This window comes from Lissotriton vulgaris, chromosome 2_2, assembly GCF_964263255.1.
Source record: "Lissotriton vulgaris chromosome 2_2, aLisVul1.2, whole genome shotgun sequence".
Taxonomy (NCBI): Eukaryota; Metazoa; Chordata; class Amphibia; order Caudata; family Salamandridae; genus Lissotriton; species Lissotriton vulgaris.
In genome coordinates, this window is record NC_141688.1 from 317,997,590 (window position 1) to 318,022,015 (window position 24,426).

Below are 24,426 nucleotides of genomic sequence, written 5' to 3' on the forward strand. Positions count from 1 at the left end.
CTTCCTACACTCCCATCATGTAACACAAGAGGCCAGTTTCTTACCAGTAAAATAACAAACATGACCACGTGCAGCCATCCCTGAGGATCTCCCATCATGTAACACAAGGACAGTTTCTCACCAGTAAAACTACAAACATGGCCCCATGCAACCAACCCCAAGGAGCTCCCATTATGTATGTACATATATAGTATGTATCAGTGGTGAACTTCTGCGCTTTGACCATGACGAGCCCTCCCATAAAGATGGACATAGTTTGTGCCCAGGCACCCAGAATTTGGCTTTACTATTACACTCTGAGATGAACTGAAACTAACAGAATATGGCCTTCTTTCCAAACTCTTCAGGTTGATGCTGAACAGACACAAAGGGCGCGTGTCCGGCTGGGGGAACCTGCAAGAGACCTGGACTTCGGGGGGGCAGGCCCTTCCCCAGGTCCTGCAGCAGGTCAATCTGCCAATCGTGGACCAAGAAACCTGCAAAGCCTCAACCAAAATCAAAGTCACCAGCAACATGTTCTGTGCAGGTATGAAAAAAACATTCTGGGAGTCAGACTGCAGAGTGCACTGCATCAGAATCACTAACACAGCCTGGGAGTCAGACTGGAGTGTGCACAGCATCAGAATCACTAACACAGCCTGGGAGTCAGACTGGAGTGTGCACTGCATCAGAATCACTAACACAGCCTGGGAGTCAGACTGCAATGTGCACTGCATCAGAATCACTAACAGCCTGGGAGTCAGACTGCAGTGTGCACTGCATCAGACTCACTAACACACACCCTGGGAGTCAGACTGCAGTGTGCACTGCATCGGAATTACAAACAGACACCCTGGGAGTCAGCCTGCAGTGTGCACTGCATCAGAATCACAAACACACACCCTGGGAGTCAGACTGCAGTGTGCACTGCATCAGAATCACTAACACACACCCTGGGAGTCAGCCTGCAGTGTGCACTGCATCAGCATCACTAACACACTTCCTGGTGGTCTACAGTGTGCACTGCATCAGAATCACTAAAACACACCCTGGGAGTCAGCCTGCAGTGTGCACTGCATCAGAATCACAAACACACACCCTGGGAGTCAGACTGCAGTGTGCACTGCATCAGCATCACTAACACACTTCCTGGTAGTCTACAGTGAGCACTGCATCAGAATCACTAACACACACCCTGGGAGTCAGACTGCAGTGTGCACAGCATCAGAATCACTAACACAGCCTGGGAGTCAGACTGCAGTGTGCACTGCATCAGAATCACTAACACAGCCTGGGAGTCAGACTGCAGTGTGCCCTGCATCAGAATCACTAACACACATCCTGGGAGTCAGTCTGCAGTGTGCACTGCATCAGAATCACAAACACACACCGGTGGAGTCAGTCTGCAGTGTGCACTGCTTTAGAATCACTAACACACACCCTGGGAGTCAGACTGCAGTGTGCACTGCATCAGAATCCCCAACACACACCCTAGTAGTCAGTCTGCAGTGTGCACTGCATCGGAATCACAAACACACACCCTGGGAGTCAGCCTGCAGTGTGCACTGCATCAGAATCACTATCACACACCCTGGGAGTCAGCCTGCAGTGTGCACTGCATCAGAATCACAAACACACACCCTGGGAGTCAGACTACAGTGTGCGCTGCATTAGCATCACTAACACACATTCTGGTAGTCTACAGTCTGCACTGCATCAGAATCACTAACACACACCCTGGGAGTCAGTCTGCAGTGTCCACTGCATCAGAATCCCTAACACACACCCTGGGAACCAGTCTGCAGTGTGCACTGCATCAGAATCACTAACAGCCTGGGAGTTAGACTGCAGTGTGCACTGCATCAGAATCACTAACACACATCCTGGGAGTCAGTCTGCAGTGTGCACTGCGTTAGAATCACTAACACACCCTGGGAGTCAGACTGCAGTGTACACTGCATCAGAATCCCTTACACACCCTAGTAGTCAGTCTGCAGTGTGCACTGCATCGGAATCACAAACACACACCCTGGAAGTCAGTTTGCAGTGTGCACTGCTTCAGAATCACAAACACACACCCTGGGAGTCAGCCTGCAGTGTGCACTGCATCGGAATCACAAACAAACACCCTGGGAGCCAGACTGCAGTGTGCACTGCATCAGCATCACTAACACACACCCTGGGAGTCAGTCTGCAGTGTGCACAGCATCAGAATCCCTAACACACCCTAGATGTCAGTCTGCAGTGTGCACTGCATCAGAATCACAAACACACACCCTGGGAGTCGGTCTGCAGTGTGCACTGCTTCAGAATCACTAACACACAGCCTGGGAGTCAGTGTGCAGTGTGCACTGCATCGGAATCACTAACACATAGCCTGGGAGTCAGTCTGCAGTGTGCACTGCATCTTAATCACAAACACACACCCTAGCAGTCAGTGTGCACTGCATCGGAATCACAAACCCTGGGAGTCAGACTGCAGTGTGCACTGCATCATAATCACTAACACACTTCCTGGGAGTCTACAGTGTGCACTGCATCAGAATCCTTACACATACCCTAGGAGTCAGTTTGCAGTGTGCACTGCATCAGAATCACTAACACACACCCTGAGAGTCAGACTGAAGTAATCAGGGTTCCCAAGGCCTACATGCTCCGAAGATAACCCACTTACACTCAAGAACTGTTGGCACGGAAACTGTAAAAGGCAAAGAACAAGTTTATTAAGACCCCATGGGGTGGTGGTACACTCAAACAGCACCCTTCGGTAATGCAAGAGGTATCACACCGAACACCGGTGTGACCCCAATTTATATACAGTTAGGGGCAATAAAAGATAGGCGGCACAAGACAGAACACATTTATGTACATATATGGTCATGTTTTGGAACACTGCCAGCTCATTGGAGGGGGCACAACTCCGCTGGTCAGTTTGGCGCACATTCCTAAAGGCTTACTGGTCAGTTGGGACTGCGCATGTGCAAGCTTGACCAATACTAAAAATAGCCTGTTGCTGGGCAGACTGAAGTGGTCATTGGAACGGACAACGGACTAAAGGGCACGCCGGCCACGAGGCCGCTTATGATCTAAGATGGCCGCCACAGTATTCAAAATGGCGTTTTCGTATATAGCCAAGTTAAGGAGGACAACGTGTAGGTTCAGCTAATCGCTAACGCGGCCAGGCCAATTACGACAGACGACCCTTTTAGCGTTTAGCTGAATCTACCTCATAATGAACATAATCAGGATGTTCGTCCTCAATATCTATTAACATGATTTGTGTTACTTCTTTATGAAGCATCATTTTGTCATGAGCAAGAGCTCGTCTCGATGGTATGCAAGTTGAAAGGCACATAGAACATAGGGCTGGGCCACATTGAATACACAGACATATGAAAAACATTGCTCCCACAAGTATACACAGAATCGTCAACAGTTTCCAGCCCCAAGTAGCAAGCATGGACCAGAACCATCCCGAAAGTGTCCAAGTTCCATTGTCTGGGTGTATTTCAGCTGCAATCTTGTGAAGCTTGGAGATGGCATCATAAACAGATGGAGAATTGTCCGGGACATATACACAACAGCTGCTTCCGATAATTCTACATGCCCCCCCACGATCAGCCAAAACGACATCCAACACCATCCTGTTTTGGAGCGTAACAATCCTGGAAATCTGTAGTTCCTCGGTAATGTTCCCCAGAGCAATGGCAGTGTCATTCGCTACAGCCTCGACAACACGTGTCAGTCGTCTGATTTTCCGGCTGTTCAGTGCGGCCCCCACAAAGGAGAATAGTCCCAAATTAAAGTCCACATACTGTTGCAAGGCAGTATCAGTCTGGTCAATGTCATCCAGAACAACAGTTCGCTTAACCCTATTCAGGACGAAGTCATGATATAACGTGTAATCATTGTGCTACATTGGTGGGGCAATAAATACAGGTGGTAGTACATACGATACATAGCATGTGCCCAACCACCCCAATGGAAGCTGGTGGTAACCCTTCGTTCCACAAATAAAATACGTATTCCGTGATGCAACAAATGAGATGCCATTCGGGCTATCAAAAGTGAGAGTAGTATTACATTCGCTTTTCCCCACTGCAATTGAACCCTTATTTATGATACATAAATCGGCTTTTGTGGAAATGACATTAATAACATGTGCACTTGATACATTAATATTCCTCTGGTTGCTATACACGCGTGGGGCAGACACGTTATCAGGCCTGTACTCTTCCCATTCAAATCGAGTACCCTCAGCCCGTGGAAACCTATCCTTGTCATGGGAACATACTTTATTCAAACGGAAAAGCACCCCCCCTTTGGTTGGCCATCTCAGAGTAAAAAGGAGGGGGTACCAAGCGTTGCATGATCCATTATGTGAAAACGGGAGTGGAATAAGTGGGGTGCCCCCTCTCTTTTGGTGCCCTGGCAACAACCCACACACCCAACAATTTGAGGTATTGGTCATGTTATGTGTGTGGTGAAGAATCTGAATAAAACTGTTATTTAAATACGTTTGCCTATGACGTTCTTCATGAAAAGGTAATGTAAAATGAAAATGTTCAGACGGAGCCGGGGTAGTCGGCAGCAAATGTTCACATACAGGCACCACAAGTTCAACTACCCAGGCTATAACAGCTATCACCACAATAGTCAGAACAAAAAGAAAGGCACCCAATACTTTTTTATCACGTGAAGCCATTGTTGCCATAGTTCAGAAATGTTCGTGCAAAGTCTTAAATAGCACAAATTGTTCGCAAAGTCTCAGATACACGTGCGTGTATACCTAAAAAAGGAAAAAATACGGTGCTGAACTCCGAGGTAGCCGTTGTTTTCTTCTCCGGGCCAAGACGGGTGTCGCTACACTGGCAGAACTGATCCCCCCCCCTTGGAATTCCCGGTTTCCGTTTCACAAACCTGGAGCGGTAACCAACCAGTCTTAAAAAACAAAAATCTTCTTATCGAGGGCGCAAGTTGTAGCGCTCTCGTCCGGCAGCAGCGTGGTCCGGGAAGGCTCCCTCAACTTCGGTCGACGTCACAGCTGGGCTCTTTTCTTTTTCCAAGATCTCTTTGTAGTCGGTCAATACAGCAGGAGTCACCAGATCCGGGGAGACACGGCGACAATGTGTCGAATGCACCCACCGCTTCCTGTTGGTCACTCTTACAGCGGTGCGAGTTGCCAGAAGGACCTGTTCGGGGCCCTTCCACCTGGGCTCCAGACTGCTTGCTCTCTCAAACGAGCGAACCATCACGTGGTCACCAGGGCGGAGATCATGGCCCTCTCCAGTAGAGTTGTCAGGGAGCGCTTCGCGAACCTGTTGATGAATAGAGAGCAAATCATTTGTTAATCGTGCCAGATAGTCATTCATCATAACACAAGGCACATCATGTATTAATCGCGGCTTAGGCACCCCCCAGATATTCATCGGGCGCCCAAACACCACCTCATAGGGCGTAAGGCCAGTTCGTGAATGGGGTACTGATCTAAGAGAGAGTAGTGCTAGCGGCAAAGCATCAGGCCACTTCAACGATGTAGACGCCACAATTTTGGCCAGTTTAAGCTTCAGTGTCGCATTATACCGCTCGACCAGACCTGCTGAGGGTGGAATACAGCGTGGAACTTCTGCTGAATCCCTAACCCCTTCAGTACATATTCCACAATCTTTCCAACAAAATGGGGCCCATTATCGCTCCACAGAAATTTACAGACTCCAAAGCGAGGAAAGAATTCCTTAAGCAACACCTTGGCTGTTGTCAGAGCCGTATTGTCTTTCGTGGGGTAGGCCTCAACCCATTTGCTAAAAGCACATACCACCACTAAGACATACTTCAGGTTGTTGCAGCGCTCGAGTTGGATGTAATCCATTTGGAGAACCTCAAATGGTGCAGAAGGTGGAACGAACCCTCCTTTCGGAGTATGGGTCCCCTTTCCAGGATTGTGCTGTAAACAAACCAGGCAGGTCTGCACTACTCTCTTCGCAGTGTTAGCAATCTCAGGATGTTCCCAAACTCGTGTTAAAAGCCGAGTGATTGCAAGAGCTCCGACATGCGCCAGTCCATGTGTCATCTGGACCATCGCCTGCAAGTAAGCCGCAGGCAATTTCCACTTCTCCATGTCTTTGCTTCTCCAACAACCCTCGTCATCTAGTACCCCATCTGCTGCCCATGCCGCAAGTTCAGATTCAGTAGCTGATTTTTGAATATCCAATATTTCTGCCCTAGCATCACTCCATCGTTCAGCCTGTGACTGTATCACGTACATGGGGGAGCTAGTTCGAGACATAGCCGTTTGTCTTGCTATGCTGTCTGCAAAGGCATTTCCTTGGCCCACTTTATCCGTGATCTTTTTATGGGCACTGCACTTCACTATCGCTACTTTCTTTGGGCCAAGCAGCGCATTTAGGAGACCACGCACTAGCTCTCCGTGCATAATGTGCTCTCCGTGTGATGTCAAAAACCCACGTTCTCTCCAGAGTAGCCCGAAGTCGTGTGCCACTCCGAAGGCATACCGGCTGTCCGTGTATATATTCACACATAGACCAGTACTCAATTCGCAGGCTCTTGTTAAAGCTATCAGCTCTGCTGCCTGAGCCGATTTTTGTGGTATCCTAGCTGTTTCTACCACTGTCTTAAGTGTCGTGATCGCATAGGCTGCGGAAGTCGTACCATCTGGCAGCCTTACACATGATCCATCAACCCACAGTTCCCCATCCACATCTTGAAGTGGGACATCCTGTAAATCGACACGACCCTTTGTCTGTTCCTCGGTCAGGAAAACACAATCATTATGTTTTTCTTCCTGACCCTCCTCGACCGGATAGGGCAATAAAGTGGCAGGGTTCAAAGTAGCGCATCTTTTCAGTGTAATATGTGGCGCCAAGAGTGTCAGCTCATATCCTGTTAGCCGTGCACTCGTAAGGTATTGGGTCTTTGTTTGGTTTAGCAAGGCATCTACTGCGTGAGGAACTAACACCAACAGTTTGTGTGATAACACTATTCCCTCACTCTGTCGTATGGCCACTGCTGTTGCTGCCACTGCTCGAACACCCAGGCAACCCTCGCGCTACAGGATCCAGAATGGCAGAGAAGTATGCACATGGTCTCTGCTTATCCCCGTGTAGTTGCACTAACACTGACAACGCGCACCCATCATTCTCGTGCACGTATAATGTGAAAAGTTTCGTGTAGTCTGGTGTGCCTAACACGGGTGCGGAACAAAGGGCCTGTCTCAGCTGTTCAAAGGCCTTCTGACATTCATCTGTCCATGCTAAGGGCATTGGTGTAGCTTTGGACAATAACGCTAGCAAGGGCTTTATAATGTGTGAAAAACCCATGATCCATTGTCTACAAAAGGACGTCAACCCTATGAAGGCACGTACATCTCTCTGCGTGCGGGGGACTGGTGTGTCTAAAATTGCTTGAATTCGATCAGATGTTAATGCACACCCCTCCTTAGACAACAGATGACCGAGGTAAGTCACCTGGGGTCTACAATATTGGAGCTTCTTTTTCGAAACCTTATGATTGTTCTGCGCCAAAAAAGAAAGCAACGCAATTGTACTTTCTTCACATTGTGCATAAGTGTCAGCAGCAAGCAGAAGGTCATCCACGTACTGGATAAGAGCAACGCCCGACTGCAATTTAAACAAATCAAGCTGCCTTTTCAAAGCCTGGCTATTGATGCTAGGGCTTTCAGTATAACCTTGGGGAACACGACAAAATCTATATGATTGATTATTGAGCGTAAAGCCAACCAGGTATCTGCTATCTGGATGAACAGGGATGGAAAAGAAGGCATTCTTTAAATCAATGACACTAAACGTAGTGGCCGTTGGTGGAACCAAGGTAAGCAGGGTCGTAATATCGGACACCACCGGGTATTGGGGAATGACAATTTTGTTGATCTCTCGCAAATCAATAATAAAGCGATAGATTTTGCCGTCAGTGTCTCTCTTGAGAATCGGAAGAATAGGACTGTTACAAATATTATAACGGACCTCCTCTACAACCCCTGCAGAAATCAAATCCTGAACAATACGTGTCAATGCAATTTCACCCTCTCTCGAAATCTTATATTGTGGCACTCGTGGTAGAGGGGCCCCCTCCTTAACAGTAATATGTATTGGTGGAATACGCATCTCTCCCACATCCGTATCTGAGGTCGCCCATAACGTATGCGGTAAAGAGGCCAAAGCTGGAACATCTAAGATGGCGTAAAACCTATCGGGGTCAGGATAATTGTCATTTAGGATAACCCGCACTCGCTCAGGGGCACAACGTATCGTTGCTCGAAAATATTTGAGCAAGTCAATACCTAGGATATTGTCTGGTGTATGGGGTGATAACAAAAACTGACCAAAACTAAAGTATTTGTCAAGACATAGTGCAAGGGGCTTGGACAATGGGCTGGGGGAGGGTGTGCCATCAAACCCTACACATGTAATCATTTCGCCAGACAGGGGAGCCCTCGGAACCAAGTTTTTCGACAAAGCGCTACGTGTAGCCCCAGTGTCGACAAGAAATTGATCAGTAGAACCCAGAATACCCGCTGTTACATATGGACCCTGCTGATCTACCGGCACTTCAACTGATTCCTTACCCCATCCTACGCAGTCCTATGCATGCACATAATCCTGGTGTTCCACATTCTCTCCCTCCGAAATCTGATATTGATTCCGCCTATCAAACGTATTTCGTTCATCCTGGCCACGGCCCCTCTCCTCAACCCTACCACGATCAATTCCGCTACCTCTCGCTCCCGTATAACTTCCCCTCGACCTTCCACCTCCTCGACCACGCTGACTACGTTGCTCACGAAGTACCGGACAATCTTCAGCCCAATGCCCAAACTCCTTACAATAAGCGCACTGGTCCTCCGCAATGTCTGTACGACCATACGACGTATTTCCTCCACCCAGTCTACCTCTATCATTCCCTCTACCCTGTGTTCCCCGAACCTGTGCCAACATTACCTTCGTTTTCAATTCCTTCGCCTTTTTCTCAACACTTTCTTTAGCCTCCAATTCCTGCCGCTCATAATACTGAGCCATAGTTAACAAGGACGCAGGGGTCGCCGTGGCCCAGGAACTTTCACTCGACTTCAATCGTTTTGCAATCTCCGGTAGGAGATTAGCCACATACTTATCTACAAACAAATGCCGACCCGTATCGTCTGTTAAAGATTGACCACTGTAATCATGGAATGCCTCCTCGAAGCGTGTAAAGAAGTCTGAGACCGTTTCATCGGGTTTCTGTTTGCACGACGTTAGCATAGTCCAATCGATCTTTTTAGAGGGAACAAGCGTCTTTAATTTAATCAAGATAGCTGCCGGGAGATCTAGAATTAACTGACAAGGCTTACATGCTGGTTCCCTGTCTAAATCGGCAGCATTTATTTCTTTCCATGTGCCCCCCAGTATCGTTTCATCATTATTTTTACGAATTTGTCTCCACATATCAGGTGGCAGAATTAGCCCAAAGAACAAATCTATATCCACAAGAGTCATCACACAAGACGAAATAGCCCCTTCCACCCCTTCATAAAACGTCGCCTGATTTTTTCGAAGATCAGGTAAAGAGTTTTTCAATGCCATAACATCTGCTCTATTCCAAGGCGTGTATACCCAGTTATATACAAAATACCCTTTCGCATCTTTCGATAATTTATCATCATCTGTACCGTCCCCTTTAGGTGGAACATACAAAGGCGCGGCTTCACGCATAGGCATAACATGCAACGCAGAACTCTTATCTGAACCACGGAGAGAACACTCCTTAGCCTGCCCGCTATTCTCCAATTCGGACTCCTTTTGCCTCCTTTTTCGCTCCTCCCGTAATTTCGTCGTTTCGTCTCGCAGCTGGATCAGTTGCGTGAATAGGTCATCGACATCTGAAAGATCAAAGATACCTTGAAGCAAATTCTCACGATACACTGATACCGATTTAGGTTCTAACGTGTCAGAAAGTTCACGATACGCAGCAACAACTTCATCTGCCAAACTAGATAAAAAATACATCAATTCAAGATCTGACCACGCCTTTTTCTCCGTAAGCAACTGATCCTGAGAAACACACTTCTTATTCACTTTACGGGCCCAACTACGCAAATGTGCGGACCTCTCCGCAGTAAACCTGAGAGCAGATACCCCCTTCTGTTCCGACTTATCCTGTCCATCGTCCTCCGAATCTGCAGCTGGTGCCGTCGGCGAAACGTACGGAGGCGGTGACCGATCTAGCAATGAAAAATCATCAGATTCATTATTAAGGACAGGATAAAGCGGTCGACGGATAGGAAATTGACCAGTCGTTTGCAATTTTCGTTCCCGTTCCTCCCTCTCTTTCTTCTCCTGAGCCTCCTTTTCCTCAAGCTGTAAAGCCTTATCCCGAGCAGCCTTGCGCTGCTCTTTGTCCGCCAAGGCAACTTCACGCTTCATTCGCTCACGCACCGCTTTCTCCCACATTCGCACACAATCAAACATATTTTGTCTAGACCTGCGTTGAAACAAACATTGTTCCACAAACTGTACTTTACGTAAATCGAACGACCCATGCAGAGGCCATTGCAATTCAGGATCCGATTTTGTATACTTATGCCATAATTTGCTGTACATTATAGGGGGGAGGCCAAATTTAATATACATCTCCCTATTCGGTGTTCCCTCTGGGGGAGCCGGCTGTGCTTCTGCTAACCTAATTGAGGTACCCTCTCCAAGACAGCACATCCCTCGGAGTGTGCTGAAAACAGGCATGTTCGAAAGTATCACGAAAACGTGACACCGCACAAAATGGCACTTACAGTACTTCACACGATTGTGCCGCTCAGAGGAAAAAAACAAAGTTTAGAGAAACATCTCTACATGCCTGCCTATGTGAAGTGCACTACACATATAAGTTCAAAGATCTCAAATCACAATGTTAGCTAACTCAAATCAAGAACATAGATCGTAGGACTTCGGCAAGCGTCCGAGGACTACCTTACCGATCACAAATCATAGAACTTCAGTAAGCGTCCAAAGACTACCTTACCGAACACAAAGCTTACCCAACTTCTCAAACGTCCAGATTCCAACTGCCAAGGTCTTGTAAGCCAAATCAGCCAAACGGCACTATCTCAGCGATGCAGACACTCGAAAACTCAGTCGGAGACCGGCGCCACCTGGAAGGTCAGATCGGAAGGAAAGGAAAAAACACCGTGGCAGCCAAGACTCGGGTCACTCGTGGCAGCGCGCGTCCATGGCGAGTTTCCAAGCCTTCGTCACGACCTCTCCTTCGGGCATCCGAGTCGCCGATGAGTCCCTTCGTGGTCGCCAATTTGAAGTAATCAGGGTTCGCAAGGCCTACATGCTCCGAAGATAACCCACTTACACTCAAGAACTGTTGGCACGGAAACTGTAAAAGGCAAAGAACAAGTTTATTAAGACCCCATGGGGTGGTGGTACACTCAAACAGCACCCTTCGGTAATGCAAGAGGTATCACACCGAACACCGGTGTGACCCCAATTTATATACAGTTAGGGGCAATAAAAGATAGGCGACACAAGACAGAACACATTTATGTACATATATGGTCATGTTTTGGAACACTGCCAGCTCATTGGAGGGGGCACAACTCCGCTGGTCAGTTTGGCGCACATTCCTAAAGGCTTACTGGTCAGTTGGGACTGCGCATGTGCAAGCTTGACCAATACTAAAAATAGCCTGTTGCTGGGCAGACTGAAGTGGTCATTGGAACGGACAACGGACTAAAGGGCACGCCGGCCACGAGGCCGCTTATGATCTAAGATGGCCGCCACAGTATTCAAAATGGCGTTTTCGTATATAGCCAAGTTAAGGAGGACAACGTGTAGGTTCAGCTAATCGCTAACGCGGCCAGGCCAATTACGACAAGACTGCAGTGTGCACTGCATCAGAATCCCTAACACACACCCTAGAAGTCAGTCTACAGTGTGCACTGCATCAGACTCACAAACACACACCCTTAGAGTCAGTCTGCAGTGGGCACTGCTTCAGAATCACTAACACACACCCTGGGAGTCAGTGTGCAGTGTGCACTGCATCAGAATCACTAACAACCTGAGAGTCAGACTGCAGTGTGCACTGCATCAGAATCACTACCACACACGCCTGGGAGTCAGACTGCAGTGTGCACTGCATCAGAATCACAAACACACACCCTGGTAGTCAGACTGGAGTGTGCACTGCATCAGAATCACTAACACACACCCTGGGAGTCAGACTGCAGTGTGCACTGCATCAGAATCACTAACACATCCTGGGAGTCTGCAGTGTGCACTGCATCAGAATCACTAACACACCCTGGGAGTCAGTGTGCACTGCATCAGAATCACTAACACATCCTGGGAGTCTGCAGTGTGCACTGCTTCAGAATCACAAACACACACCCTGGGAGTCAGACTGCAGTGTGCACTGCATCAGAATTACAAACACACACCTTGGGAGTCAGTGTGCACTGCATCAGAATCACTAACACACAGCCTGGGAGTCAGTCTACAGTGTGCACTGCATCAGAATCACTAACACATCCTGGGAGTCTGCAGTGTGCACTGCATCAGAATCACTAACACACCCTGGGAGTCAGTGTGCACTGCATCAGAATCACTAACACATCCTGGGAGTCTGCAGTGTGCACTGCTTCAGAATCACAAACACACACCCTGGGAGTCAGACTGCAGTGTGCACTGCATCAGAATTACAAACACACACCTTGGGAGTCAGTGTGCACTGCATCAGAATCACTAACACACACCCTAGTAGTCAGTCTGCAGTGTGCACTGCATCGGAATCACAAACACAAACCCTGGGAGTCAGACTGCAGTGTGCACTGCATCATAATCACTAACACACTTCCTGGGAGTCTACAGTGTGCACTGCATCAGAATCAATAACACACACCCTGGGAGTCAGTGTGCAGTGTGCACTGCATCAGAATCACTAACAACCTGGGAGTCAGACTGCAGTGTGCACTGCATCAGAATCACTACCACACACGCCTGGGAGTCAGACTGCAGTGTGCACTGCATCAGAATCACAAACACACACCCTGGTAGTCAGACTGGAGTGTGCACTGCATCAGAATCACTAACACACACCCTGGGAGTCAGACTGCAGTGTGCACTGCATCAGAATCACTAACACATCCTGGGAGTCTGCAGTGTGCACTGCATCAGAATCACTAACACACCCTGGGAGTCAGTGTGCACTGCATCAGAATCACTAACACATCCTGGGAGTCTGCAGTGTGCACTGCTTCAGAATCACAAACACACACCCTGGGAGTCAGACACCAGTGTGCACAGCATCAGAATCACTAACACACATCCTGGGAGTCTACAGTGTGCATTGCATCAGAATCACTAACACACCCTGGGAGTCAGTCTGCAGTGTGCACTGCATCAGAATCACAAAAACACACCCTGGGAGTCAGACTGCAGTGTGCACTGCATCAGACTCACTAACACACTTCCTGGTAGTCTACAGTGTGCGCTGCATCAGAATCACTATTATAGCCTGGGAGTCAGACTGCAGTGTGCACTGCATCAGAATCCCTACACATACCCTAGGAGTCAGTTTGCAGTGTGCACTGCATCAGAATCACTAACACACACCCTGAGAGTCAGACTGCAGTGTGCACTGCATCGGAATCACTAACACACAGCCTGGGAGTCAGACTGCAGTGTGCACTGCATCAGAATCACAAAAACACTTCCTGGTAGTCTACAGTGTGCACTGCCTCAGAATCACTAACACACACCCTGGGAGTCAGACTGCAGTGTGCACTGCATCAGAATCACTAACACAGCCTGGGAGTCAGACTGCAGTGTGCACTGCATCAGAATCCCTACACATACCCTAGGAGTCAGTTTGCAGTATGCACTGCATCAGAATCACTAACACACACCCTAGGAGCCAGTTTGCAGTGTGCATTGCATCAGAATCACTAGCACACAGCCTGGTAGTCAGACTGCAGTGTGCACTGCATCAGAATCACTAACACACACCCTGGGAGTCAAACTGCAGTGTGCACTGCATACGAATCACAATCACACACCCTGGGAGTCAGACTGCAGTGTGCACTGCATCAGAATCACTAAAACACACCCTAGAAGTCCGACTGCAGTGTGCACTGCATCAGAATCGATACACATACCCTAGGAGTCAGTTTGCAGTGTGCACTGCATCAGAATCCCTACACATACCCTAGGAGTCAGTTTGCAGTGTGCACTGCATCAGAATCACTAACACACACCCTGGAAGTCAGACTGCAGTGTGCACTGCATCAGAAGCACTAACACACACCCTAGGAGTCAGTCTGCTGTGTGCACTGCATCAGAATCACTAACACACATCCTGGGAGTCAGAGAGCAGTGTGCACTGCATCAGATACTCTAACACACACCCTGGGGGTCAGAGAGCAGTGTGCACTGCGTCGGAATCACTAAGACACACCCTGGGAGTCGGACTGCAGTGTGCACTGCATCAGAATCACAAAAACACACCCTGGGAGTCAGACTGCAGTGTGCACTGCATCAGAATCACTAACACACTTCCTGGTAGTCTACAGTGTGCACTGCATCAGAATCCCTACACATACCCTAGGAGTCAGTTTGCAGTATACACTGCATCAGAATCACTAACACACACCCTAGGAGCCAGTTTGCAGTGTGCACTGCATCAGAATCCCTACACATACCCTAGGAGTCAGTTTGCAGTGTGCACTGCATCAGAATCACTAACACACACCCGGAGAGTCAGACTGCAGTGTGCACTGCATCAGAATCACAAACACACACCCTGGAAGTCAGACTGCAGTGTGCACTGCATCAGAAGCACTAACACACACCCTAGGAGTCAGTCTGCTGTGTGCACTGCATCAGAATCACTAACACAGACTGACTCCCAAGTCAGACTGCAATGTGCACTGCATCAGAAGCACTAACACACACCCTGGGGGTCAGAGAGCAGTGTGCACTGTGCCAGACTCACTAAGACACACCCTGGGAGTCGGACTGCAGTGTGCACTGCATCAGAATCACTAACGCACATCCTGGGAGTCAGTGTGCACTGCATCAGACTCACTAACACACATCCCTGTACTTCCAGCTGCACACATGCAGGTCAGCAAGCTCTACGCCCTTCACAAAACCACACCAGAGCAGCACAAACCTCGTCTCACTGACGATCAGCACAACATGCAGTACTCGCCCTTATATCTCGGTCATACACAAACACTACGTCACTGTATCCCCAGCAAACAAAGACAGGTATACGATCACAAACTACACATACCCAGGTTAAAATGCAAGGGATTTCATCTTGAATTTAAGAGATGAAATTGAAAAGCACCAGCCCCCCCAGATCTCCAGTCATAATTCCTGTTTTGAGACTCCTAGCTCTCTCTGACATAAGCCAGTAATGACATAAGGTCTGACGTAGATACAATTCTACTGCACACGTAAGTAGCAGCCATAACGGTTACTTGAATAGAATTCGAAGTTGAATTGCAATTGTTGTGTAATGTTGGACTCTGTGGCTCTTTATGAAGAGATGAGGGGTTTCATTGATGGAACCACTATACCAAACCAGAGCAGCGTATAATAGCAGAATTATGGTAAGTCTATACCGTATACCAAGGATCGCCCCTCAGCCCCACTGGCACCTCATGCCAATTCAAGCTCCTTACCCACGCTTACAAGGCACTACACAACGAAGGGCCGGCGTTCATTAACCAACGAGTGAATTTACACCAACCCACCAAAGATCCCTGTTCCAGATCTCTCTCCCTAGCTGCTACCTAATGCATCCGGCAGGCTGCTCCCATCTGGCATCTACGACCAGGAACACCCTCCCTCTGCACCTCAAGCCTCACCATCACGCCAACAGTTCAGGAAGGACCTCAAGACCTGGTTGTTCAACCAATAGTAACAGGCAGCGTGATCCCGCAGCATGAACCCACAGCGCCTCGAGACCCTCACGAGTGAAGCAGCCACGCTTTACAAACTCTGATTGATTCAACACCTACATGACCCCACACCCCCCCGACTGACACCGACAAATCGTACGGACTCAATATCCTCTCCTAGACCAATGACATCCAGCTTCTCTTCTCACTATACAAAGACTCCACCACCAATAAAGCCAGCTTCCACAGATGCATGATGAACATCGCAGACTGGATGAAGGACAATTGTCTTAAACTCAACAGGAATGAGCGAAGTCCTCATCTTTAGAAACAACCCCTCACCATGGAACGACACATGATGGCCCGTCAATCTTCAACCACTCCCAGACCCAACAATCCACACCTGCAACCTCTGCATTATCCATTATCAAGCTATTCATGAAGAAAGAAGTCAACACAGTCTCATCCACCTGCGTCCACTCCTTTTGCATGCTTTGCTACATCTTCAGGTGGCTCCTGGTAAACACCAGATGAGCAGTCATGAAGGTCTCATTACCAGCAGACTGGACTACGGCAACAAGCTCTACATAGGAATCTGCATACCTCCCGAAAAGACTCCAGACAATACAGAATTCAACGGCAAGACTCACACTACTTCCCCAGAAGGACCCACATCACACCCCATCTCAAGAAAAGACACTGGCTCCTGATCCAGAAGAGATGCCAGTTCAAGATGCTGACCAACGCCTGCAAGGCCTTGTACAAAGAAGGACCAACATACATCAACAAACACCTGACCCTCCACCAACCGACCAGACACTTTCGCTAAGCTTCCCTCGCCCTTGCTTAGACTCCTCTGAGCCAACATCGGAGGATGCTCCTTCTCGCACCTGGCTGCCAATGCCTGGAACAACCTACCCCTGCACCTCCGCACTGCACCAGCAATTTATTTATTTATTAATTAATTTATTTTCAGAAGAGAACTAAAGATCTTGATGTTTGAATGAGAAATTCTCCATGCAGGAGCAGCTACCAGTGCCTTGATACTCTTAGGGGTGAATTGCCGTGCTTTAAAAATATGTGAATGGCGGAGTCCGCGTGGGTGTTAAACAGAAGAACCCCATCAAAAGGCAGGTCTACAAAATGCTCCCTAATATTCTCTGGAAAAACGCCATCCCGCAACCAAGCATGGCGGCGGAGAGCCACAGAACTTGCCATAGAACGGCCGAGAGAATCAGAAACATCCAGGGCCGAACGGAGAATAAATGCAGGCAACTCCCGGCCATCCAGTACATGGTGCCGAAATCAGCGCAGACACCCTCGTGTGAGGCGCGAGACAGAAGGGACTCCGCGGAATCCCACAGGCTGGAGATAGCCCTAGCTAACACACAAAGTGTGTTGAGCGCTCTCAAAGCAGCACTTGTGGAAGCGAAGATGTTACGTCCCCAGGAATCCAAACACCGGGCCTCACGTGACGGAGGAAGCAACTCTGAAGGCAAAGAAGGAAAAGCAGTCTGCAGGAGAGGGCCCTGGCGAGAAGGGTGGAAAGAAAGACAGACTGAATCGTTCGGAGCAGGACGGTGGCGGTGGAGGAGCGGCTGAGGCACCAGATCTCCTGTGGCAGGATGCCCGCAGGCGCTTAGAAGAGAGTTGTGGAGTGAAGCTTCAAATGGGAGAAGCAGCTCCCTTCCACCAGAACCCTGGTGGAGAACTTCCAACAAATGGTCCGTAGGGAAAGGAGTGAATGGGTTGCCCATTTGCAAAATGACAGCGGCTGTGGAAATGGTCCTGACAAAGGCAACACTCTCCTCCGAAGGGCGTCGCGGAGGGAAAGCAATTCCTCCGTGGGCCACAGCTGTAAACTAAGCGGCCCATCCCTGAGTCCAGCTGGAGGAAGAAACGGCCAGCCCCTGTAGGATGGAAGATCCATGGACGAGTGGGGGGCCTGAGGGGCCTCAGGAGAAGGCAGAGAAGCCTGTGTGGCCACCAGCAGCGAGTTGCAGAACAGAGGGTCAAGGGGCGCTGAGTCGACCTGCACCACCACGTGCGTTTCAGGAGAATGGGGCGTGGTCGGAGCCGGAGCTGCTAATGAACAGTGCCGAAAAGGCGCCGACTCGACCTCCAACAAGGCAGCCGCCTGCGTAGAGGACCGAGAGGGACTCGGGAGGCGACCAGGGTCCCGGCCACCACCCGCGGCGCCGCCAGGGCAGAGGAGGAAAGCCGTTGGTACGGTGTCGTCTCGGCCTCCAGAAAGGCAGCCGGCTGCCCAGAGGACCGAGGGGGAAATGGGGGTGAACCGTGAGTCTCGGCGACCTCCTGCAACACCACCGGGACCCCACGGGGATTTGCGGCGAGGCAGGGACGCTGTGGGTCAAAGAGGGGAACACCGGAGGGCCGCAACTTGACGATACCACGCCCCCAGAACCTGAAGCTGAACTTGTCGCCGCTGGGTTTGAAGCCGCCAGAGACTCCGCGGAAGGCCCCGCGCATGGCAAGGGATCTGCAGACGTCTCAGGAAGATGAGGGGGGCCCAAAGAAGCCTGCAGAGCCGTAGCGTAGGCCTTCATTTGGGCTCTAGTTTCCCAAACACCAGGAGACGGCGGATAGGTTGGCGATGGCTGAGGGCACATGTCCCGAGGGAAACCCGCGCCCTCTACAGAGCGAGGACAAGTCCTCGGTGACAAGCTGTAAGACTTACTGGCGGGCGAACAACGCCCCTCCGGCCTCGGCGAAGAACGATGCCACCTTCGGAATCTGAGGTTTCTGGGCCCATCCGAGTTAGGGGACGGACGTGGAGATGACACTGACCTGTACAATCGGGCCGAAAGCAATTTCATCCAGCGCTCTCGCCGGGACTTCAGCTTGAGATGCTGACAAGCGTCACAGTCCATAGAATCATGGTGCTCGCCCAAACACCATATACAGATAGGGTGAGGGTCCGTTGCTGACATCTGACATGTACAAGAAGTACACATCTTGAAATCCGAAGGCATTCGCACACTGTTCCTCAACGCAAAAGCGTTTAAAGATGGCCAAAAACATGCCAAGGGACACAATCTGGATCCGTGTTGCACGTGGAAAAGAAGGATACTGACGTCAGTGCCCCGGGGTGGGGATTATTTGACCTCACTGACGTCACGTCCGCTGACGTCAGGGTAAAGTCACTTGGTGCCGCCCCCAGCGATGCGGTGGCAGAATATTTTCCGGATCTAGTCTCACGCCTTGGGATAATTCTACGTTAAGGAATCTGCGGCTAGTATCTATCAGATAGAATATCTTTAACATGCAAATGACAAGGCAAACCCCTGCCTCTCTAAGAAGAAAAAAACAACATGCATCTCCAACAACAGAGCAGGGGCCACATTACACTGTCTTTAACAAACACAATTCAGGTCACCTACCTGCAGCTCTACTTAGTGAAAGAGAGTAAACACCAATGCATCACTAAAAAACCCACAAAAGAATGACTACACTTCAGCAGACCTGGCAAAACAAGGTAATATGAACAAGTTACTTACTTTCAGTAACACTCTTTCTGGTAGAGAGACTACCTAACCACAGATTCCTCACCTTTTGAATATTCCCCAGGCGTCAGACTGGTTTCGGAAACCTTTTACAGCAGACCCTCTGTGCACTGGTAGGTGGCACTGAGTGGCTTCACACTGATGCCGTTCCACTCTGAAAATGACGTGTGACGCGTATATATTTATGTAGGCATCAATCCTGAATGCTGAGGTCAGTTGGTTCCGAACCGGTCTGCGCTCCAAGATGCAGTGTGACCAGTGTGCAGTTTCCTAGACTTGGGATCTTATTCATGGATAGAGTCCAATCACAGAATTAAAGGATGGGAGGTTCAGTGAGGAATCTGTGGTTAGAGTCTCTACCAGAAAAAGCATTACTGAAGGTAAGTTACTTGTTCTTCTGATAGGGACTTCTACCTGCAGATTCCTCACCTTTGGAAGAGACACAAAAGCACTACCTATTTGCATTAAGTCTATGGATGGACCCAAAAAGCACCTGGCCATCCAGACAGTAGTGGTCCATGAACGTATAGAATATTGCCCACATAGCTGCCTGGCAAATGTCCAGGACAAGAATTTTGCATGCCAACGCAGTGGTAACAGCTTTGGACCTGATGGACCGAGCATGCAGTCCTTCCGGGGGCTGCTTCCTGGATACTGCGCAGCAGATCTTAATGGAGAGCAGTTGGAGATGGTCCTTTCCTTTACAACCTCGCCTGTTTTTGCTCCAGCAAACCACACAAAGAGTTGATCGCCATACACCCTTCCCCCTCCCACCACCCCCCTGGTGTTCTCTGAAATGATCAATGTAAAATCTCAGAGTACCTTTGGAGTCCAAGTGATGGAGTCTCTCCTCTTTCTTAGAGAGGTGGGGCAGAGCATAGAACCCCAGCAGGGTGATGCTTTGATTGATGTGGAACAGTGTCACAACTTTGAGTAAGAAGTATGCTTGTGTGAACAGACGAGTTACCTTTCTCTCTGTGACTGGCCATATGATTTCACCTGTGGAACAGAATCACCTGGACAGCGCATGCACGAACCTGCTGATGGCTGAAAACTATGAATATTGATATTCACTGTTGATATGGGAGTATTATAGAGTGCAAACAGTAAATAGCAGCTGCGAGGAAGTTGGGTCTATTATAAGGCGTGTTTGTGCAATATCACCGTGTAATACACTCACCAATGCCTTAAGGACTACTATGTTTTGTTTATCAAACCTTTAGCTCAACCCTGGGTAGCTGTGGCTCTGAGCAGCAAGGCTTACAGAAAGGAACAAGTGCAATCCATTTAAACTGCACCCAAACAATTGAAGAAATAGATGAGGCACACAAGAAAACTGACACCCATTTATTGAAACAGACTGTATTTGCATGAATTATACACCATAACAAAACATATCTACTGCAGGATAACAGAGATTTAGATTTGACAAGGTATATTAAATATACAATTTTCACGTAACTGCGAACAAGCAAATTCAACACATTTTAGAAAACTTTTTTAAGGAATACTTGGACGAGTGTCAATGAAGTTACCTAGAGTTACTTTAGGCGACCAACTCCGACAGGTAGTCAGTCAGTCAGTCAGGGGGACCACTCAAGTCCTCAGAAACAGTTACTTCAGCAGGTGAAATAGTCTTCAGTCACTTCTAGGCACTTTATTCCTATGGAGGAGGTCCTGATGCAAGGGATACAAAATGCTTAAGGATGCTGTGGATGCGATGCAGTCGACCGAGGTCTTCCTGCGGCTAATCCTCGGTTCCTTGGAGGGGGAAAGACGGTCCTGACAATGGGGTCAAAGTACCTCGAAGCCCTTTTGGTCCTCATAGAAGTCCAGTCGCCAAATCCTTCTCTGGGTGATAACTCGTCTCCTGGGTGACCAAATTGCACTCTGAGGACTCTCCTAGGTCCAGTGAACTCGGGTGCAACTTTGAGCACCAGGTCCTGGTCTCTGGTGTTGCCCGGCAACAGTTGGCGGTGGTGTGAAGCACAAGTTACTACTTGTGTAACGATATATCTGTAAGAGACATTAGTTAGTGATAGATTCCTTACCTTAGAATATCCCCAGGCGTCAGACTGGATCCGGAAATTTTTGCGTAGCAATACCCCTGCGCGCTGTTAGGCGTCGTCTGCGGCTCCGCGTCCGTCGTCGGCGTCGTGAGCGCCGGGATGACGTCATCGGAGTATATAGACGGCGCCCATGCGCGCTGACGTCAGTTCTGATAACACAGCTTTTCCGCGCCAGATACGCAGAGCCATGATAGAACTAACACTGGTGCCATGAAACTAGGGCCCTGAAAGGGGATGACCTTAACCCTAAATATCGGTTCGCAGAACGGGGAGGATGGGAGGGCGGTAAGGAATCTATCACTAACTAATGTCTCTTACAGATATATCGTTACACAAGTAGTAACTTGTGCATCTGAAAGAGACACGTTAGTGATAGATTCCTTACCTTAGAATAGATACCCCAGCAATACCAACCCCGCGGTGGTGGGTCTGCGAACCAATATCACACCAGAAAGTCCTGGAGGACGGAACGGCCAAAGAAGCCATCCCTCCGGACTTGACTGTCCAGGCAGTAGTGTCTTGCGAACGTGTGCAGCGAGGCCCACGTGGCTGCCTGACAGATGTCCTGCAGGGGGACACCGCGGCCCAGGGCAGTTGTCGTTGCCGTGGCCCGAGTGGAGTGAGCCCGCAATCCAGCCGGGGGCTCCTTCCTCGCCATGGAGTAGCATGCTTGGATGCACAAGATGATCCACCTGGAGATGGTCCTCTTGTGTACAGCCTTTCCCTTCTTCGCGCCCACGTAACCAACGAAGAGTTGGTCATCCACCCGGAATTGGCGAGTGCGGTCCAAGTAGTAGGAGAGCGCACGTTTTGGATCCAGACGGTGGAGCCTCTCCTCCTCTTTCGAGGGATGCGGAGGCGGAAAGAAGGTGGGCAAGGTGATGGACTGCCCGATGTGGAAGGCCGTGACAACCTTGGGCAGAAAGGAAGGTCGTGTACGCAACACCACCTTATCAGGGTGAACAGACAGGAAAGGCGGAGAAGAAGAAAGAGCCTGGAGCTCACTCACTCTCCTGGCAGAGGTGATGGCAACCAGGAAGGCCGTCTTCAGCGTAAGGAGGCGAAGAGGACAGTTATGAAGTGGCTCAAAGGGAGCACACATCAGATAGGTGAGAACAAGGTTCAAGTCCCACTGGGGCATCACGAAGGGAACAGGAGGGAACATGTGTGTGATGCCCTTCAGAAATCTACTCACTATAGGGGACTTGAACAAAGAAGGCTGATCAGGTAGCCTCAAGAAGGCTGAAAGAGCAGAGAGATACCCTTTAAGAGTGCCCAGAGCAGAGCCCTGCTGGGCAAGGGAAAGAAGAAAGAGCAGCACTTCCGAAAGGGGTGCAGAGAGGGGATCCACAGCCTTCGCTGCGCACCATGCCACAAATCTATTCCACCGGCAGGCGTATACCGACTTAGTGGAGGGACGCCTGGCTGCCAGAATGATGTCACAGACTTCGGGAGGCAAGTCAAATGGCCTCAACTGCCGCCGCTCAATCTCCAAGCTTGTAGGTGGAGACTGGACAGGTTCGGGTGCAGGACCGTCCCCTGCTGCTGCGACAGAAGGTCCTCCCGAAGAGGCAGACGAATCGGGGGATCGACTGACATGCTGAGTAGCTCGGGATACCAGTATCTTCGAGCCCAGTCCGGAGCCACAAGGATAACCTGGGCCCGGTCGCGCTTGATCTTCTTCAGCACTCTGGGCAGAAGTGGTATAGGCGGAAAGGCGTACAACAGGCCGCAGCTCCACTCGCGACGAAAAGCGTCTCCGAGCGAGTGCCGCCTTGGAAACTCCAACGCGCAGAACTGCTGACATTGCGCGTTCTCTTCTGTGGCGAATAGATCTAACCAAGGCTCTCCCCACTGTCGAAAGAGACCTTGCGCCACGTCCGAGTTCAGACGCCATTCGTGATCCATCATGCACCGGCGGCTGAGTTCGTCCGCCCTGGCATTCAGAGAACCTGCCAGGTGTTGAACCACCAGAGTCACGCCCTGATGTTCCAGCCACTGCCAGAGGCGCAGAGCCTCCTGGCAAAGGGTCCACGACCCCACACCGCCCTGTTTGTTGCAGTACCACATGGCGGTGGTGTTGTCGGTGAACACTTGCACCACGCTCCCCCTGACAGAGGGGAGGAATGCCTTCAGTGCAAGACGAATCGCCCGCAGCTCCAGAAGGTTGATGTGGAGCCGGGACTCCGCCGGAGACCAGAGGCCTCTGATCTCCGCCTCTCCCATGTGGCCTCCCCAGCCCTGGAGGGACGCGTCCGTCACAACTACGTGCTCCGGCTGGGGTAGAGAGAGGGGTCTGCCACTGACCCAGTCGCGGTCCGTGAGCCACCACTGCAGTTGTCTCGCAGTGCCCTCCGAGATCAGGACATGATCGGACAGGTTGCCCTGATGCTGGGCCCACTGAAACTTCAGGTCCCACTGCAGAGCCCGCATCCGCCACCTGGCGTGACGCACCAGAAGGATGCAGGAGGCCATCAGTCCCAGAAGCCGCAGCGTCAACCTGACCGAGACCCGGGATAACGGCCCGAAGACAGGAATCAGAGCCTGAATATCCCGAACCCGCTGCTCGGGTGGGTAAACCCGAAACTGCGCCGAGTCGAGAACCGCTCCGATGAAAAGGAGCTTCTGAGAGGGACACAGGTGTGACTTCGGCACATTGATGGAGAACCCCAGCAAGTGCAGGAGGTCGGCCGTAGTCTGGAGGTGGCTGACGACTGTCTGGGGCGAGCCCGCCTTCAACAACCAGTCGTCGAGGTAGGGGAAGACTGACACCCCTTGCCTGCGCAGATGGGCTGCGACCACCGCCATCACCTTCGTGAACACCCGTGGGGCGCTGGTAAGGCCGAAGGGGAGCACGGTAAACTGAAAGTGCTCGTGGCCTACCGTGAACCGCAGGTAACGCCGGTGGGCCGGCAGGACGGGGATGTGGAAA

General features: G+C 50.1%; 1 protein-coding gene across 1 annotated transcript in view; it reads left to right on the plus strand.

Annotated features, from left to right (window-relative positions):
• Positions 1-24,426, plus strand: part of F2 (coagulation factor II, thrombin) — a 270,935-nt gene that overhangs the window by 231,990 nt on the left and 14,519 nt on the right. The window contains exon 12 of the mRNA XM_086959673.1: positions 348-526. Coding sequence (XP_086815799.1) covers positions 348-526 — 179 coding nt within the window. The remainder of the gene's footprint in view (positions 1-347; positions 527-24,426) is intronic.